This window comes from Aquarana catesbeiana, linkage group LG01 (assembly GCF_042186555.1).
Source record: "Aquarana catesbeiana isolate 2022-GZ linkage group LG01, ASM4218655v1, whole genome shotgun sequence".
NCBI classification, from domain to species: domain Eukaryota; kingdom Metazoa; phylum Chordata; class Amphibia; order Anura; family Ranidae; genus Aquarana; species Aquarana catesbeiana.
The window spans coordinates 877,236,241-877,256,288 of record NC_133324.1 but is presented as its reverse complement, the minus strand read 5'-3'; the positions used below and the strand labels follow the sequence as shown (position 1 = coordinate 877,256,288).

Sequence of the window (20,048 nt, the reverse complement as noted above, 5' to 3'; positions counted from 1 at the left end):
CAGACAGAGGGTCAGGGGGTCCTGCATCCTCATGGAACAGCCAGAGTAGAATGAAAACTCCTCCTACAAGTTTTATCCAGACACTGATAAAAGTCACAAGACTGCTATATACTGCTGATGAGAAAAGGTGTTTAGCAGTTTAAATTTACTAAAATAATTGCATTTTCATGATCTGTGTACTATGGGGGATCAGATATAGTGAATGCAGGTTCTGGGTTTAGTAACACTTTAACTTCTGAAAGGTATCCTGTCCCACCTCCGGGAGCCTCAGCCACGGCTATTGAGGTCACGGCTGGGGCTCCCTCCTCCTTCCCCTGTCGCTGGGCCAGTAGGAGAGAGGAGCGGTCCTCGCGCATGTGCAGTAGGGTTCCCGGTGTAAAGCCGAAAGGCTACACTGCCGAGGTTCCCTTACACGCAATGGCGGCGGCAGCACCCGACAGCTGATGGAAACATCAGCTGCGGTGCCGACATCGCTGGACTCCAGGACAGGTAAGTGTCCTATTATTAAAAGGCAGCAGCTGCAGTATGTGTAGCTGCTGGTTTTTAATTATTTTTTTTGGGCGGACCTCCGCTTTAACCTAACAATGAATGCACACTCCTACTCACTCTGATGGCAAGACCCTCCTTTATCACTCTCTTTAACACCCTCTTATCCTGTCCTAGGCAGTTATTTTCCACCTTTAAGTCTCTACTTCATCTGCCACTGCTGCCTATTAACTCATTCACAGCCCAGGACCTTGCCAGTCATTTCACACAAAAAAAAAAATGGAAGGATATCATGATGAGATTGCCATTGTTCAGTTCAGGGATCAGGGATGTTCTATGTAGTTAGTCCCACCCTTCTACATGCTTTTGCTGCCATTCGCCACATATACTGTATTCTGCCGGAGCTAGACACACTATGATTTTTTTTTTATTATTTATCTGATGTTCACCTGTGAAGATCTGTGCAAGTTTCAGATTAAAGCTTTCTACGATCCGCAAGATGTCATTTGGATTGAGTCACTGTATGCCTACACTGCTGAGACTGTAAGTTACAGCTATCTCGCTACAACTGAATCAGCTATGGAGATCACACTTGTAGTGCTTGGATTGGGGAAGCAGGACAATCCCTGTGCAAGTAAACACGCTATTGTATTCCCTGTGTGAACAAGGCCTTAGTAATGTTCCCTTTGCTAATTTTTTAAAACACTTTTTTCTAAAATTAAATTTTTCCAAAGAAAGCTAAGAAAACAACATAAGGAAAGGTCACCATTGGCAACCTTTCTTTCAATAAAAGCTCTAGCACCGAGGTGACAATACATGCACAGTGCAGAGAAATCATTGACTGAAGGCTTGTTCCTTTCCCTGCTCCAGTGATTCAGAAGCAGTGCATACCAAATGTTGTGACACTAGAAAGGCTGATGTCTGGCTTTAAAAGGCACACATACATAGCTACCAGTGGGAATGATGATAAAGGTTTGTTTTAAAGTTACTCTTTAAACTACAAGTCAACCTGTGCTTTAGATGCCCAGATAGCAACAAAAAGTAGTCCACCTAAAGTCTTATTGGGTTCCTAGGAGTCCACTTCCACCAAGCAGGGTTCTATTATGTTGTCATTTTGGATTTAAAGTAGAAGGCCACTCTATAACTAAAATCCCTGCATCTATAGACATCCACGATCTAACACTAACCTATCTAGCCCTGTAAAGAAGAAACATATATACTTTTTTTGAAGCCGATCCCACGCGGAGCTGTCAGCCGCGGCTTTGCTGTGTAGGCAGGTTACACATCTGACAACAGAAGCCCCATAGTAAGTCAATGGGTGACGTCACTCTCCATTAACTTCACAACTGCTGTCGGCTGTGTCCTCTGCCGAGCTTCCGCTGCTGGAGATTGGGTCGGATCTGCTTCAGAAAAGGTATGTACAGTGCCTTGAAAAAGTATTCATAACTCCTTGAAGTTTTCCACATTTTGTTGTGTTACAACCAAAAACATAAATGTATTTTATTGGGATTTTATGTGATAGACCAACACAAAGTTACACATAATTGTGAAGTGGAAGGAAAATGATAAATGGTTTTCAAAATGTTTTACAAATATGTGAAAAGTGTGGCGTGCATTTGTATTCAGCCCCCCTGAGTCAATACTTTGTAGAACCACCTTTCACTGCAATGACAGCTGCAAGTCTTTTTGGGGATGTCTCTACCAGCACATGTAGAGAGTGTCATTTTTGCGCATTCTTCTTTGCAAAATAGCTCAAACTCTGACAGATTGGATGGAGAGCGTCTGTGAACAGCAATTTTCAAGGCTTGCCACAGATTCGTGATTGGATTTAGGTCTGGACTTTGACTGGGCCATTCTAAGACATGAATATGATTTTATCTAAACCAGGGATATGCAATTAGCGTACCTCCAGCTGTTGCAGAACTACAAGTCCCATGCAGCATAGCAAGACTCTGACAGCCACAAGCATGACACCCGGAGGCAGATGCATGATGGGACTTGTAGTTTTGCAACAGCTGGAGGTCCGCTAATTGCATATCCCTGATCTAAACCATTCCATTGTAGCTCTGGCTGTATATTTAGGGTCGTTGTCCAGCTGGAAGGTGAACCTCCGCCCCAGTCTCAAGTCTTTTGCAGACTCTAACAGGTTTTCTTCTAAGATTGCCCTGTATTTGGCTCCATCCATCTTCCCATAAACTCTGACCAGCTTCCTGACAGGATCCTGCTGCCACCGCCATGTTTCACGGTGGGGAGGGTGTGTTCAGGGTGATGTGCAGTGTTAGTTTTCCGCCACACACAATGTTTTGCTTTTAGGCCAAAAAGTTCAATTTTGAGCTCATCTGACCAAAGCACCTTCTTCCACATGTTTGCCGTGTCCCCCACATGGCTTCTGCAAACTGAAAACGGGACTTCTTATGACTTTCTGAAAACAATGACTTTCTTCTTGCCACTCTTCCATAAAGATCAGATTTGTGGAGTGCATGACTATTAGTTGTTCTGTGGACAGATTCTCCCACCTGAGCTGTGGATCTCTGCAGCTCCTCCAGAATTACCATGGACCTCTTTGCTGCTTCTCTGATTTAATGCTCTCCTTGCCCAGCCTGTCTGTTTATGTGGACGGCCATGTCATGCTAGGTTTGCAGTTGTGTAAATGAATAACTCCCGCGCTGTCTAAAAAAATGAGGGGACACTGCTGCACACACCTGCTAATCTCATCCTAAACAGAAAAAAAGGGCAATAAGTGAATAAATGGTGGTATTTGCGCTGTGTAAAATTACAGAGAGTGCACTGTGAGAGCAAAATTTAGTAATAAATGTGTATAAGAAATATGTATCCAACAAATATATCAAACCTATAACGGCATTAATAGCGTGATAAATTCCTTGTGAAAATGTGTGACAAAACAAATTAAATGATCCAGAAAAAAAGTCTGTGTCTATACATAATAATAAGTGTCAAATCCAACAAAAGTCCATGTCAGTATGCAAAGTGATACTTCATATTCCCATCGCACACTTTCCTGGATGAGCTCACAAAATATGGGTGCTGCAGCAACAACCAGCTGGATACTGGTTTAAGTCAAAATGAAAATATTTGCCAGCACACCATGGAACAGTATGCAAAGTGAATCCCGCCACCAAAATGGCAAATGAAGTGCTGAAAAACAAATCTTCAGTAGTGACACCTGTGTATCTGCAAGCCTCTCACCTTACTGCCATAAGGTATACAGCATGGGTAAATCACAGGTGCAGTGTTCAATGATTCCCTCCTGGATTTGGTAGTTTAAGTCCTTCTTAGGGAGTCTCAGTAGCAAGTTGAGGCATATAAGAAAAAATAAAACTCATAGCATAATTCCATAAAAGAAAGGGGAATGCATGAAGGAAGACCCAAAAGAGATACACTCACTTTGAAAATAATAACATAGACATCAATCCACGAAAATAATAACATAGACATCAATCCACGATCCACAGTGCACTCTCTGTAATTTTACACAGCGCAAATACCACCATTTATTCATTCAGGTTTGCAATTGTGCCATACTCTTTCCATTTTTGGATGATGGATTGAACAATGCTCCGTGAGATCTTCAAAGCTTTGGGATATATATATATTTTTTTTTTATATATAACCTAACCCTGCTTTGAATTTCTCCACAACTTTATCCCTGACCTGTCTCGCGTGTTCCTTCTTTTTCATGATGCTGTGTGTTCACTAAGGTTCTCTAACTGAAGGCTTCACAGAACAGCTGTATTTATACTGAGATCAAATTACAGACAGGTGGACTAATTCCTATTACTAATTCGTGGACTTCTGAAGGCAATCGGTTCCACTAGATTTTAGTTATCGTTATCAGAGTAAAGGGGGCTGAATATAAAAGCACATAGGGTATAAACAGGGCCAAGGATAAATCCAAGGGAAAAAAACAAGCTTACTTACCGACCAGCTCGCAGACAACCATAACCTGTCTAATAGTATGCGTTAAAAGCAGGGGTTTAGTCTGCACGCATTTGCAAATGCATGCGTAAGCCACAGACCCTCGCCACGGCACCCTGGTATCTGTGGTACACAACACTAACTTATAAGTGTCCCTACAGTGGAGGCACATGCATTCTGATGGATAGGATAGGTGAGGGCAGGTGGACTGAAGGGGAGCCCACCATCACTGTCGTGTATATTGGTCAGGCAACACACTGACACCTTGGCAGCCATTGAGCTACATGCTGGGTGCTCAGTGTGCTCCTGTACCTTTTTAATAAGGGGTGGCTCCCCTTCAGTCCACTTGCCCTCACCTATCCATCAGAATGCATGTGCCTCCCCTGTAGGGACACTTATAAGTTAGTGTTGGGTACCGCAGATAACCAGGGTGCCATGGTGAGGCTCTGGGGCTTACGCATGCATTTGCAAATGCGTGCGGACCAAACCCCTAATTTTAACGCATACTGTTAGGCCTGATTCACACCAATGCATTTTTAGTGCTTTTTGCATTTTGCAGATTTGCACTACAGTCCATTCAACATGGTTTCCTATGGAAGACGTTCTGCAGTGCAAATATGCAAAATGCAAAAAGCACTAAAAATGCATAGGTGTGAATCAGGCCTTAGACCAGTTTAATTGCTTGTCTGCGAGCTAGTTGCTAATTAAGCTTGGTTTTTTCCCTTGGATTTATCCTTGGCCCTATTTATACCTTATGTAGCCTTCCAATGCTGTTTACTGCGATGGCCAGCTATAGATGGGGGCATACAAATGCACGCCACACTTTTCAGATATTTATTTGTAAAAAATTATGAAAACCATTTATCATTTTCCTTCCACTTCTCAATTATGTGTCACTTTGTGTTGGTCTAGCATGATCTAGCACTGTATACGTATTTCTTCTTTACAGGGCTAGATAGGTTAGTGTTAGATCATGGATGTCTATAGATGAAGGGATTTTCTTTTTAGGGTGGACTTGTACTTTAAGTTTTGGGTTTTTTCGTTGCTTCTTTATGGTAGAGTTTTTATGGGACAGGTTCATGTCATGTACGCTTTGTCTGTGCTTATCCTAGTGTAACGAAGTGATTGAATGCTCGCAGATGATGCTTCTGAAGACAGCCATTGTATGAATTGAGTTGGATCATTTTGAGTGACAGTGATGGGCATGGCAACTAACTTCATCTGATTAACCTTTGGTGCCATGCTGTTCACAGTTGTCCCGTGATCATACAGCTGCCTGACTTCTCCTGCTCTTTATCATGTTGTGTGTTAATATGTTCTCTGTTTGCTGACAAGATAGATAGATTGTGGTGGAGATAAGAATCTGTCTTGCATCAGAAAGCTTTCCCTTTTTATGTGTGCTGAATGTTTGATTGTGGGAAGTGTCAGGGAGATTTACGAGGAATGGTATCAGTGGACGTGAGATGTGTGTCACACATGCAGTAATTTTTCCCAGGCCCATTAACAATCCTTAGGTCTTTAGGCACTAGTAGACACCACTGGTCTTGTACTTCTCCTTCCATTAGCATATATAGTTGCTGTGATTGCTCAGGTGATCCAAGCTTGCATGGCTATGGAAAAGTATTTTACACGAATATGCCAACACATCCAATCACTCTCTAATGCACATGTGTCAAACAGTCAGGCCATTTCACATGGTCCTCGCACCTCTCCTGCAGCACCCTCCTTGTTTCTGCCCCCCCCCACACCTTGTCTCAGCAGTCGGTAGCAGAGTGAGGGACAGATCCACTGACTCCATGCCCAAGGAGGAAAAGCTACCGCTGTCAGTCACCTGGAATTTCCCTAGAAACGTGCGGGATCTCTGTTGTAAATCAGGGGTGTCCAACTTTTTGACCTTCATGGGCCACATTGAAAGAAGAGGAATTGTTTTAAGCCACACATAAAAGAAAACTTGCAGTAAGGATAGCTGATATTAACAAGTTAACAAATTACAGATCTAGATAATGTACAGATCTGAGTAATAAAACTTTATTTTTTTTAAATATTTTTTTTATTATAAATGTCAAAGGGGAAACAAAACTAGTACAATATTTGACACTGTTTTTGATAAACTAACACATCTATATCTGGTTGGATGTATGTTGTAACAATTCTCAATGAATTCTCAAGGTGCTCATCCGATATGCTGGTTCTAGTTTTGCCCTACATGTGCTTCATTCTTGAAAATATTTGCTCACAAATATAGTTTCTGCCAAAAACTGATGACCTGAATAGGGTGTGATTGGGAAGAGTGGGGTATTTTTGTTTGGGAAGATAAAGTGTATAAAAGTCCTGTACACAGACACTGTAAACATTTTCTTCGGTCATGTGTTTGCTAACAAAAAGTGAAAAAAAAGAATCAACATTTTTAACTGCTTGCCGATCAGCCGCAGTCATTATACTGCGGCAGGTTGACACGGCTGCGTGAATCGCCATAAGTGTATGTCGGCTGCTTTAAGATCGATAGGGGACCGATGTCCAGCAGCCACCCGTGATCGCTCCACAGAGAGTCAGAACGGGGATCTGTGTATGTAAACAAACAGATCCCACTTCTGACAGGGAAGTAGAGGGAGATCTGCTGTTATATGACATCCTTGGCTTCCCGCCAGCATAGGCGGCGCGTACGCGCCTGCCACGTCACCAAGGAGCCGATGCGCGTGCCCGGCGGCCGCGGTGACTGCTAGGCATATGTGATCGCTTGTGACAGAGCAGTAATGTGGATCTGTGTGTGTGAACACACAGATCCTTGTCCTGTCAGGGGAGAGGAGACAGATCGTGTGTTCCTATTATATAGGAACACCGATCAGTCTCCTCCCCTAGTCAGTCCCACCCCCCACAGTTAGAACACACAGTCAGAGAACACATTTAACCCCTTGATCGCCCCCTAGTGTTAACTCCTTCCCTGCCAGTGACATTTACACAGTAATCAGTGGCTATTTATAGCACTGATCGCAGTATAAATGTCATTGGTTTAAAAAAAAAGTGTCTGATCTGTCCGCCACAATGTCGCAGTCACGATAAAAATCGCAGATCACCGTCATTACTGGTAAAAAAAATAATAATAAAAATGCCATAAATCAATGACCTATTTTGTAGATGCTATAACTTTTGCGCAAACCAATCAATATACGCTTATTGCGTTTTTTTGTTTTTTTTTACCAAAATTATGTAGAAGAATACATATCAGCCTAAACTGAAGAAAAAATGTTTTTTTTAAAATACAATTCGGATATTTATTATAGCACAAAGTTAAAAATATTGTGTTTTTTTTTCAAAACTGTCGCTATTTTTTTGTTTATAGCGCAAAAAATTAAAAAGCGCAGAGGTGATAAAATACCACCAAAAGAAAGCCCTATTTGTGTGGAAAAAAATGATCACAATTTTATTTGGGTACAGTGTTGCATGGCCATGCAATTGTCATTCAAATTGCGACAGCGTTAAAAAACTGAAAATTGGCCTGGGCAGGAAGGGGGTGAAAGTGCCCTTTATTGAAGTGGTTAAGTAAGTTTATGATTTTGTGTTGGGCTGCATTCATAGCCATCTTGGGGCACAGTTTGGACACCCCTGATGTAAATCATTGAGTGTTCGTCTTCTGATCCCACGATAAAAGCTTTTTTTTTAAATGCTGTATGACACATGCACAAAAAGTACTGCAAGATACCATAGCTTAGATACATGATCTCCCTGTAGGCTGTAGTGATGTTGCCTTCCCATGGGGCATCTGTGCGACCAGCACTACGTCACCAGTAAGGTCCGCAGCTCCTTGCTTGCTCTTTAAAATCTTCAAAATATATTGATTCTCCATAAAAGACACAGGAACAGACAGCAGATGTAAACACGTTTCAGCCTTGTGGGCCTTGTTCACTACAAATGCCATGTACAAAAATGCCACAATATATAGTGTATGACCCCTCCTGGTAGCACATGTCATTAATTTGCCAATAATTATTATTATTATTATTATTATTATTATACAGGATTTATATAGCACCGACAGTTTACGCAGCGCTTTACAACATTAGGACAGACAGTACAAGTACAATACAATTCAGTACAGGAGGAATCAGAGGGCCCTGCTCGTTAGAGCTAACAATCTAGGAGGGAGGGTCAAGTTATACAAAAGGGTAATAGCTGTGGCGAATGAGCTAATGGAGAAAATAGTGCAGTTGTTAGATGGAGGCAGGATAGGCTTCTCTGAAGAGGAAAGTTTTCAGGGATCGCCTAAAAGTGGATAAATTTGGAGACAGTCTGACAGATTGGGGTAGGGAATTCCAGAGGATGGGCGAGGCTCGGGAGAAGTCCTGGAGGAGGATATGGGAGGAGGTGATGAGGGAGCTAGAGAGCAGGAGGTCTTGGGAGGAACGGAGATGGCGATTAGGTTGGTATTTTGAGACTAGGTTAGTGATGTAGCTGGGGGCAGAGTTGTGGATGGCTTTGTAACTTATTGTTAGTATTTTGAATTTAATTCGTTGGGCGAGTGGTAGCCAATGGAGGGATTGGCAGAGAGGGGTAGCAGACACTGAGCGGTTTGTAAGGTGGATAAGTCTGGCAGCAGCATTCATGATGGACTGCAGGGGGGATAGTCTGTTTAAAGGTAAGCCAATGAGCAGTGAGTTGCAGTAGTCAAGGCGAGAGATAACCAGGGAGGGAATCAGGAGCTTTGTGGTTTCATTGGTTAGAAAGGGACGTAGTTTAGAGATGTTGCGGAGGTTGAGGCGGCAAGCTTTGGAAAGTGATTGGATGTGGGGCTGAAAGGAGAGTTCAGAATCCAGGATAACACCTAGCACCCTGACATGTGGGGACGGGTGGATGGTTTTGCCATTGCTCTTGACAGAGAAGTCAGGGGAAGAGGCACGTGGGGGAGGAAATATTATAAGCTCGGTTTTGGACAAGTTGAGTTTGAGGAAGTGGTGTGACATCCATACAGATATGTCGGTTAGTACGTTAGTGATGCGTGAGGAGACTGATGGAGTGAGTTGAGGGGTGGAGAGATAGATTTGTGTGTCATCAGCATAGAAGTGATATTGAAAGCCGTGAGAGGCTATCAGCTGACCCAGGGAAGAGGTGTAGATTGAAAATAAAAGAGGTCCAAGAACAGAACCTTGGGGGACCCCGACAGAGAAGGGAAGAGGAGTAGAGGAAGTAGAATTGTAAGTGACACTGAAGGTGCGTTGGGATAGGTAGGATGAGAGCCACTGAAGAGCACTGTCACGGAGACCAAGGAAGTAAAGTTTTTTGAGGAGGAGGGGGTGGTCAACCGTGTCAAAGGCAACTGAAAGATCCAGAAGTAGGAGTACAGAATAGCGTCCGTTGGTTTTTGCAGTTAGTAGGTCATTTGTGAGTTTTAAAAGAGCAGTTTCTGTGGAGTGTTGAGGGCGAAATCCAGATTGAAGGGGATCAAGAAGGTTGTTTTTAATGAGGTGGTCACTCAATTGGTTGTAAACCAGGCGTTCAAGGAGTTTAGAGGAAAAGGGGAGCAAGGAGATAGGGCGTAGATTGTTAAGATTGGTAGGGTCCAAGGACGGCTTTTTGAGTATGGGGGTGACCAGTGCATGTTTTAGAGCATCGGGGAAGATGCCAGAGGTGAGGGAGAGATTGAAGATGTGGGTTAGAGAGTGTAGGATGGAGTCAGAGGGCGACCGTAGCATTTGAGAGGGAATAGGGTCCAGGGGACAGGTGGTTAGGTGGGCGATAGAAAGGAGTTTAGCAACTTCATCTGTAGTAGCAGATTTGAATAGGGGGAGTGTCAGTTGTACCTGTTGACATGGGGTCTTAGCTGGGGGAGATACCTATAGAATGGAGATTTCATCATGGATTGTATCAATCTTGTTTTTGAAGTGATTAGCGATTTCCTGGGCAGTGAGTAAGTCAGTGGGTGGAGGCGGTGAAGGACAAAGTAGAGAGTTGATGGTAGAGAAGAGTTTATGGGGATTGGATGAAAAGGTGTTAATAAGAGTTGTAAAATAGGTTTGCTTGGCAGTGTGGAGGAAAGAATAGTATTTTTGGAGGGCAGATTTGTATTGGTTGAAGTCTTTGAGAGACTTAGTCTTGTGCCACAGACGCTCAAGAGTGCGACTACGTTTTTTGAGAATTTTAGTGCCTTCTGTTTGCCAGGGTTGTAGGGGTCGAGGCCTGATTCTGCGTGTAGTGAGGGGAGCGAGCTTGTCCAGGGTGGAGGACAGAGATTTATTGTAGATGGACGTGGCTTGGTTGGGGCAGGACAGGGGAGAGATTTTGTCATAGAGGTGGTTAGTAGCAGAATAGAGGAGAGAGGAGTTGAAGTTGCGAAAGTTTCTACGGGTGATGGTTAGGCGATTGGAGGGAAAGGTGGTGGAAGACAGGGGGAGAGAGAAACTAATAAGGTGGTGGTCGGAGAGAGGAAAAGGATTGTTTGAGAAGTTGCATAGAGTGCATAGGTAGGAGAATACAAGGTCGAGGGTGTTGCCATCAGAGTGAGTAGAAGCCTGTACCCATTGCTTCAGGTCAAATGAAGAGGTTAGACTAAGAAGTTTAGAAGTAGCAGGAGTGTTTGTATTAGCAGGGATGTTGAAATCACCGAGAAGGATTGTGGGAATTTCCAAAGAGAGAAAGTAGGGTAGCCAGGCAGAAAACTCATCAAGGAAAGTCGATAATGGTCCAGGGGGCCGGTAGATCACAGCAATTCTTAGGGAAGTAGGAGACAATAGACGTACACAGTGGGCTTCGAATGATGAGAGGGAAAAAGAGGGAGGAGGGTGAATAACCTGGAAGGTGCTCTGGGGGGATAGGAGAAATCCCACTCCACCTCCCTTGCGTCCATTAGGCCTAGGGGAGTGAGTCCAGTGAAGGCCACCCTGGGATAGGGAAGCAGGAGAAGGGGTGTCATATTCGTGGAGCCAGGTTTCGGTGAGAGCAAGTAGATTAAAGGAATTAGTGACAAAGAGGTCATGAACAGCAGTGAGTTTGTTGCAGACAGAGCGGGCATTCCAGAGGGTGCAGGAGAGAGGGAGGCTGGTGTTGGGAAGAAGAGGAATGGAGACTAAATTGTGTAGATTGCGACTACTGTGAGAGGGTGTAGGGTGATGGTGATGGGTGTGTTGGGCACAGTGAAATAAGGGGGGCCCAGGGTTTGGGGAAATATCTCCAGCGATTAGGAGAAGCAGAAGAGTAAGGGAGGTAATATGAGAATATGATTTGTATGAGGGGACATGCTTCAGTATCCTGGGGGGTTTGTTAGCAAGTGAGCTTAGGGTTAGAAAGAGGTGATGAGTGCAGTAATAGGGGGAGGGGAGAAGTGAGGGTGATATGTACAGATTGTGTGGTGGGGCAGAGGGATGTAGAAAAGAGAGCTTGAGGAGAGAGACAGCAATTGTGAAGAGAAGGTGAGATAATATGAAAATGAGGTCACCTGCAGTCTGTTATAGTTTGCTTTGTGCAAATCGCTGAAGTGCAAGAGCAGAAGTGCCATTTATTTAAAGAACCCTACTTCTTTGGAAGAACCCCCTGTATGTGCAGCCCCCTGTATGTTCCCCCGTAGATAATAAGTAGATAATCAAAGTTACTTAAAGAGGTGAAACACCATACATGGACAGACATAGATTCTATTGAAATACAAACATGATTGGTTGCATGATCAAAAAAGGACATTAAAATCCAATAAAATAAAAATCCTAAAGCTGAATGAACAGAAAAATTTAAAAAGTAAGTAAAAGTAAAACTATGTCACTAGTACCTTCAAGGGAACCAGAAAGGGAACACAGAAAAAGTAAGTGAATCCAGAACCTGTTTTTTTAATTTTTTTTATTGGTGTTAGAAAAGTAGTGCAAACCCCCAAAATCAAGCAGTTTGGAAGACACTGATCAAATTGCTATAGGTACTGTTACCTTTCACTGGCTATGTTGATGCTTTCATTGCTATGCCTTTAATCTGTAGTGACTCTATATTTTTCTGTCTCTGTGCAGCTCGGAGATCGCTGGTCTGACCCAGGCAGATGCATATTTAGAAGTGTGTCGGATACAGGTCTGCAAAGATGTGACTGGGATTCTGCTGAAAGAAATGACAGGGGCTGGGACCCTCTACTCACTAGAGGAAAAGAAAATAAGTTCTCTCATGAACGGTCACTGGAGTGACCTTGAGAAGAAAATACAAGAGGAACATCATAGAAAGATGGTAGCTTTGACAGCAGAATGCAATTTGGACACCAAGAAACAGATGGAGGCTCAGCATCGGCAACAGAAGGAGGTCAGCGAAGAGGCAGAGGCAATCACGAAACATGCAGAGGAAAAGGTAGGCCATGCTTAGATGCAGGAGAACATTTATGCCATTGTCTGCATAGTTAGAAACCCCTCTAATGGGGTTTAAGGAAAACCTGTTTTCCAGGAGATAACAATGCTAGTTGCCTGGCTGTCTCAGTGCTTCCTAAAACACTGACTTGGGACAAATATGCAAATCAGAAAAATCAAACTTAAGTCAGTGCAGACTTGTTGCAAACTTTTTTTTTTTTTTTTTTAACCAAGCCATACCTGTTAAAGAATATACCTGCTAACCTTTCCTTTGCAATTGAAGTTTGTTCTCCATTCCAATGCTCAGAAATCTGAAGGGAAACAAACACTTTTGTCTATCTTTTGGGTATACTGCAGGTTCCTCCTGCTGACCTCCCACATCACTACTGTTCCCATTAATGGGTGGAGGTCAGATGGAGAAAGCCGTGTGAACTGCAGGGGACTATAGAGATTCACACAATTGGAAGTGTTCGATTCCCTATAGATTTTACATGAGGATTTCTCAGGATTGGAGCAGAGTAAGGTGTACATTTATCAATGTGTGTGAGTCGTGGCCGGCTATTTCTGCAGTACCATTTATAGACAGCACTTCAGAAATCACCCTTGGGTGGTCAGTGTGCAGGCTGGGATCGTATAACAGAAATCGTGTACGGAAAGTTTTCACTACGCTTCACTTTTTCCACATTTTGTTATGTTACAGCCTTATTCCAAAATCGATTAAATTCATTATTTTCCTAAAAATCCTCCAAACAATACCCCGCAATGACAACGTGAAAGGGGTTTGTTTAAAATCTTTGCAAATTTATTACAAATAAAAACTGAAAAAAATCACATGTACACAAGTATTCACAGCCTTTGCTCAATACTTTGTTGAAGCACCTTTGGCACCAAATAAAGCCTCAGGTCTTTTTGAGTATGATGCTAAAAGCTTGGTACACCTATTTTTGGGCAGTTTCTCCCATTCTTGGTAGGACCGCTCAAGCTCCATCAGGTTGGGTTTGGAGCGTCGGTGCACAGCCATTTTCAGATCTATCCAGATATGTTCAATTGGGTTCAAGTCTTGGCTCTGGCTGGGCCATTCAAGGACATTCACAGAGTTGTCCCGTAGCCATTCCTTTATTATCTTGGCTGTGTGCTTAGGGTCATTGTCCTATTGGAAGATAAACCTTTGCCCCAGTCTGAGGTCCAGAGTCCCCTGGAGCAGGTTTTGATCAAGGATGTCTCTGTACATTGCTGCATTCATCTTTCTCTCGATCCTGACTAGTCTTCCAGTTCCTGCTGCTGAAAAATATCCCCACAGCATGATGCTGCCACCACCATGCTTCACTGTAGGGATGGTATTGGTCAGGTGAATGAGCAGTGCCTGGTTTCCTCCAGACATGACTCTCGCCATTCAGGTGAAAGAGTTAAATCTTTGTTTCATCAAACCAGAGAATTTTGTTTCTCAAGGCCTGAGAGTCCTTCAGGTGTCTTTTGGCAAACACCAGGTGGGCTGTCATGTGCCTTTTACTGAGGAGTGGCTTCCACCTGTCCACACTACCATACAGGCCTGATTGGTGGAGTGCTGCAGAGATGGTTGTTCTTTTGGAAGGTTCTCCTCTCTCCACAAAGAAATGCTGGAGATCTGTCAGAGTGACCATAGGGTTCTTGGTCACCTCCCTGACTTAGGTCCTTCTCCCCGATTGCTCATTTTGGCCAGGTGGCCCGCTCTAGGAAAAAGTCCTGGTGGTTCCAAACTTCTTCCATTTGTGGATAATGGAGGCCACTGTGCTCATTGGGACTTTCAATGCTGCATACATTTTTCAGAACCATTTCCCCAGATCTGTTCCTCGATACAATCCTGTCTCGGAGGTCTACAGACAATTCCTTGGACTTCATGGCTTGGTTTGTGCTCTAACATGCACTGTTAAATGTGGGACCTTATATAGAAAGGTGTGTGCCTTTCGAAATCCTAGCCAGTCAACTCAATTTACAACAGGTGGACTCCAATCAAGTTGTAGAAATATCTCAAGGATGATTATTGGAAACAGGATGCACCTGAGATCAATTTTGAGTGTCATGGCAAAGGCTGTGAATACTTATGTACATGAGATTTTTTCATTTTTTCATTTTAATAAATTTGTAAAGATTTAAAACAAACTTCTTTCACATTGTCATTATGGGGCATTGATTGTAGAATTTTGAGGAAAATAATGAATTTAATCCATCTTAGAATAAAGCTGTAACATAACACAATGTGGAAAAAGAGCATGCACTGCTGGGGAAAGGGAACTACAGTAACCTAGCTGCTTGACCCAGCATGGAGAAAACACAATTTCACACACATACACACATATTATATATATATATATATATATATATATATATATATATATATATATATATATTACAGGACACCAGGAGAAAGCTGTTTTTGTTTAACTGTTTCTTGAATAAATGACAGGCCAATGAGTTTCGAGACATGCCTCTTCCTCAGAGCCAAGGAAGAGGAATGCCTCAAAACGTGTTAGCCTAGGGTACCACTTGACAGTCCTTCGTGAGGTGGATGTTCCATCGTGGACTTGTACTGATGTTTTTTATGAAAAGCTGTGATACAAGTATTCATTTGTGAGCATATTACTTACCTCTGTATATTTATTAAAGTAATCATGTGACTCCTCCTGTCCCATTCTTTTCCTTCATGTGGTATAGAGATTACTAGAACATTTTTTTTAATTTTGTGAACCTTTGCTTTCTGACCACTAGAGGTCATGTTGGTATTTTTATTTTATATGAATTATTTTTACCTCCATTTATAATATAATTCCATTGAGAGCTTATATCTTATGTTGATGATGTAATATGATCCAATATTATTATTATTATTATTATACAGGATTTATAAAGCGGCAACAGTTTACGTAGCGCTTAACAACTTGAGGGTAGACAGTACAAATACAATACACTTTAATACAGTAGGAATAGCCCTGCTCCTTAGAGTTACAATCTATGAGGGAAGGTCAACAGATACAAAAGGTAATAACTGTGGGCAAGAGAAGTGAGAAGATAAATGTACAGTTGTTAGGTGAGGGCCAGGCTTCTCTGAAGAGATGAGTTTTCAGGGATTGTCTGAAAGTGGATAAAGTAGAAGAAAATTGAACATTTTGGGGTAGAGCATTCCAGAGGATGGGAGAGGCTCTGGAGAAGTCCTGAAGGCGAGCATGGGATGAGGTGACAAGGGAGTTTGAGAGCAGGAGGTCTTGGGAGGAGCGAAGAGAACGATTAGGTTGGTATTTTGAGACTAGGTTAGTGATGTAGCTGGGGGCCAGGTTGTGGATGGCTTTGTAAGTCATAGTTAGTATCTTGAATTTAATTTGTTGGCTGAGTGGCAGCCAATGGAGGGATTGGCAGAGGGATATAGCAGACGTTGAGCGGTTTGTGAGGTGGATGAGCCTGGCAGCAGTGTTCATGATGGACTGAAGTGGAGATGGCCTATTTAGAGGTAAGCCAATGAGGAGGGATTTGCAGTGGTCGAGGTGGGAGATGACCAGGGAGTGGATTAGAAGCTTTGTGGTGACATTGGTTAAGAAGGGGCATATCTTGGAAATGTTGCGGGGGTTGAGGCGGCAAATTTTGGATAGCGATAGGATGTGGGGCCGAAAGGTTAGTTCAGAGTCCAGGGTTACACCTAGGACCGTGTCATGGGGGGACAAGTTGATATTGACAGAGAAATCAGGGGAAGTGGCACCTGAGGGAGGAAATATCATGAGCTCAGTTTTGGATAGGCTGAGTTTGAGGAAGTGATGTGACATCCAGGCTGATATGTCTGCTAGTAAGTTGGTGATGCATGAGGAGACAGATGGAGAGAGCTGAGGGGTGGAGAGATAGATTTGGGTGTCATCAGCATAGAGATGATATTTAAAGCCATGGGAGGCAATCAACTGACCCAGGGAGGTGGTGTAGATTGAGAAAAGGAGAGGTCCAAGAACAGAACCTTGGGGGACCCCAATGGAGAAAGGAAGAGGAGAGGAGGAAGTAGAGTTGTAAGTGACACTGAAGGAGCGGTGGGATAGGTAGGGTGAGAACCAATGAAGAGTACAGTCACTGAGACCAAAGGAGTGGAGTTTATTGAGGAGGAGGGGATGGTCCACTGTGTCAAAGGCAGCAGAGAGATCCAGGAGAAGTAGTACAGAATAGTGTCAACTGGGTTTAGCAGTTATTGGGTCATTTGAGAGTTTAAGGAGAGCAGTTTCCGTGGAGTGTTGAGGGCGAAATCCGGACTGAAAGGGATCAAGAAGTTTATTCATGGTCAGATGGTCGCTCAGTCGGTTGTAGACCAGTCATGTTTATGTATATGTTTATTAGTGTAATCCCGTTACTTATGAAAGTTATACTGTACATTTGGATTTCAACATCAATATCTCCGATTGCTTGAATAGCAGCAGACAATATCAATGGGAAAGAGACTTGTATCCATCATGGCAGCTATGCAAAAGCAAGGCTTGGTTACTCTATTTAATGCGATGGTTCAGTGTGTCGCCCATGCCCCAGGAAGATGTCATGTGTGACGAAACATGTTGGGCGGAGCTACGCTCTAATGCCATCGAGATCCATGTGACCCAGAAGTGCGGGTGTTCATATTGGAAAATTTGCCGGCAAATCTGTTTTTATATGTGAGATTGATGTTTTTAACTCTGTAAGAAGACAATTGGCTTTTGTTATTTCAATAAACTGTCCGAATGTTATCACACTATTGGAGTTCCCTTTTCTCCTTATGACCTACATTCTGGTCACTTTGTTCCTGTCGTGGTCTGTCTGAGTGTGTTCATAGAGAGGATCAGGTTCCATACTGGAAACTTCTCACAGGAATTTCTGTTGCATACCCCGCAGAGGAATATTCTGCCTGTCTGTTTGACCATCCTAGCAATAGGTGGTCTACTACATCTGGTAGGCATCCCTTCTCACTGGGTGTCAAGTGCTGTTTTGTGAAGGCTCTACACGATTACTTGGTGGTGGATTCCTTGTTCCTTGTTTATTCACAAGGACTTGTTATATGAATTCATTTATTACAAGGACTTTTTGCACATGTATTGTTTATAGTTTTTAATGTTATTTATACACTGCACTTTATTGTGTATCAGTAGCGCAATTACCTTTTTGTATGGAGATGTGAGCAGCGACAATATAGGGACTACATGAGGTCTGTGCAGTTCAAGCTACTGCGGAAGTGCTGTTTGGACCAATTCTAAAAGCCATTGGATGGGCAAGCTGCATCATTGCGTAATCCCCTGCAGTACTAAGCACCATGGGGGTATGGGGGAATGCCTTACAATGGCAGTTGGCCATGACAAGAAGTGGCTGCTGAAGATCAATGTGGTTCTCAGAAAGCTGTTGCCAGTGCTTCAAAGATAACAAAAAAATCCCAAAAAACAACGTGGAGTTCTGCTTTAACCTGGCACAGTAATATGGGGCATTCTGAGTCATGCCTCATTGTCAACTTACATGATGAATAAAATGACTAACAGACCCTGGAGGTTTATAAACTTAAAAGGTCATTGTAAACACCAGTGAAGGGTGCGGAAAAATGGTCTGATAGCATTTCATGTACAAATCAGTTGTGTTAATAGAGAAGGGATGTGGAGGGACAGGGGCTGCCTGGAAGAGAGAAACATTAATAGGTTCCGCATACTACCATTATTACAGCTGACACATGCCATGAATCCGTAATCGTTTACACTGCTGCACTGACTGCTCTTTTTGTTTTAAGGCAAGGACAGGAAGGTGTTTGTAATGCTGGTGATTGTCATAGTTGGCAATGGCAGCACACCTCTGAACGGCACAGGCTGGGTCTGTGAGGGTTTGGACTAGAAGTCTGATAGATACTGTATATGACATCTCATGATCTACAATCGGCCGAGGACAAAACTGGAGGAGGAAGGCAGCCAGACCAGGGTAGGTCTGTGAGGGTTTGGACTAGAATGCTGATAGATGCTGTATATGACATCTCATGATCTACAATATGGCGGAGGACAAAACTGGAGGAGGAAGGCAACCTGACCAGGGTAGGAGAGGATGGTCTGCTGTGCCAGGGTCAACACTGGGAAATCAGACAAGCAATATCGCGTAAGAGGCTAGGAGCCAGCCATGGTCATTAGACTTGGTTAGTTCTTCTGCCTATTCAGCCTCTGTTGAGTCAAACTGCTTGCATTTAAAGTATAACTAAAGGCAAAACTTTTTTTATTTTTATTTTTTGGTTTTGGACAGAGTAGAAAGGTTTTAGAGCACCTAGCAGGCTTTTATTGCTGTCTGTGCTCTGTTAGAGAGATTCACCCTCTCTATTTGTCCTGTTTACCATTATCATTGGAAGTGAAAGTAAAAGAAAATCCCAAATTTTGGGTTGTCCCCAAAAAGGTAATAGAGGGAAATTCTTCCAATGGGGGAACAATTTCTGTCAACCTGGGGGGGGGGGGGCCCAAGGGATTTCATTATTTTACAGGGATTTCCTTTCACTTACTGTTTTGACTATGGGACAGGACACGTGAAGGGAAATCTTCCCAATGGGACAGAAATGTAAAAAAAAATAATATAACAGGGGCTACAAATGATTAACCCCTTGGTGCTGAGCGTATGCAAATATGCGGCCCCACTGGACTGGGCTTTTTTTCTTATTTGTGTATCTGTCCCTGTGCTTTGTGCTCGTACTTACGATCTGGACCCGGAACTCCCAATTCCGGGTCACCTGATCGCTGTGATAGCCTCTTGTTGGCTATCATAGTGATCAGTCACTGTAAAGCCCACCCCCCATATTTTCTCTCTCTGAATGGAGGAGAGATGCATTGTATCTCTCTCTCTCCTTGCAGAGAGAAAAACAACTGTGTGCAAAAATAAATAAAATCATTATAAAAAAATAAAATGCACAAAATACAAAAAAAACCTAGATCAAGGTTGGATCTGGGTCAAGGTCAGGGTCAGTTTTTTTTTTTTTTTTAATAGTATCGGTGTCAGTGTGTTTTAGGTAGGATTAAAAAAAAACGCAAAATGTGTACATTTTGTTTCTGGGCTGTACTAAACTAAAGCCTCATACACACGATAGGACTTTGTACAAATTTTCCCTTGGATTTTTGTACAAAGGGCGTTGGTAATAAGTTTGTATTGCATACACACGGCAGAACTTTTTCAGCCAACTTTCACCAAATCACGTGGTTTTTCAGCTCTTTACCACCACCCTTTGGTCAACTTCTGTATTGTTGCCTGATATTGTGTCAATCTCGCCACTTTTATCAGCGAGATTGACACCTTGCGAGCCGGGGTTCACACTGGTGTGGGGATCCGACTTGGATCCCCGCC

At 43.0% G+C, this 20,048-nt stretch overlaps 1 protein-coding gene across 1 annotated transcript in view; it reads left to right on the top strand.

Moving 5' to 3' along the window:
• Window positions 1-20,048, top strand: part of EVC2 (EvC ciliary complex subunit 2) — a 321,014-nt gene that overhangs the window by 166,737 nt on the left and 134,229 nt on the right. The window contains exon 10 of the mRNA XM_073610268.1: window positions 12,402-12,726. Coding sequence (XP_073466369.1) covers window positions 12,402-12,726 — 325 coding nt within the window. The remainder of the gene's footprint in view (window positions 1-12,401; window positions 12,727-20,048) is intronic.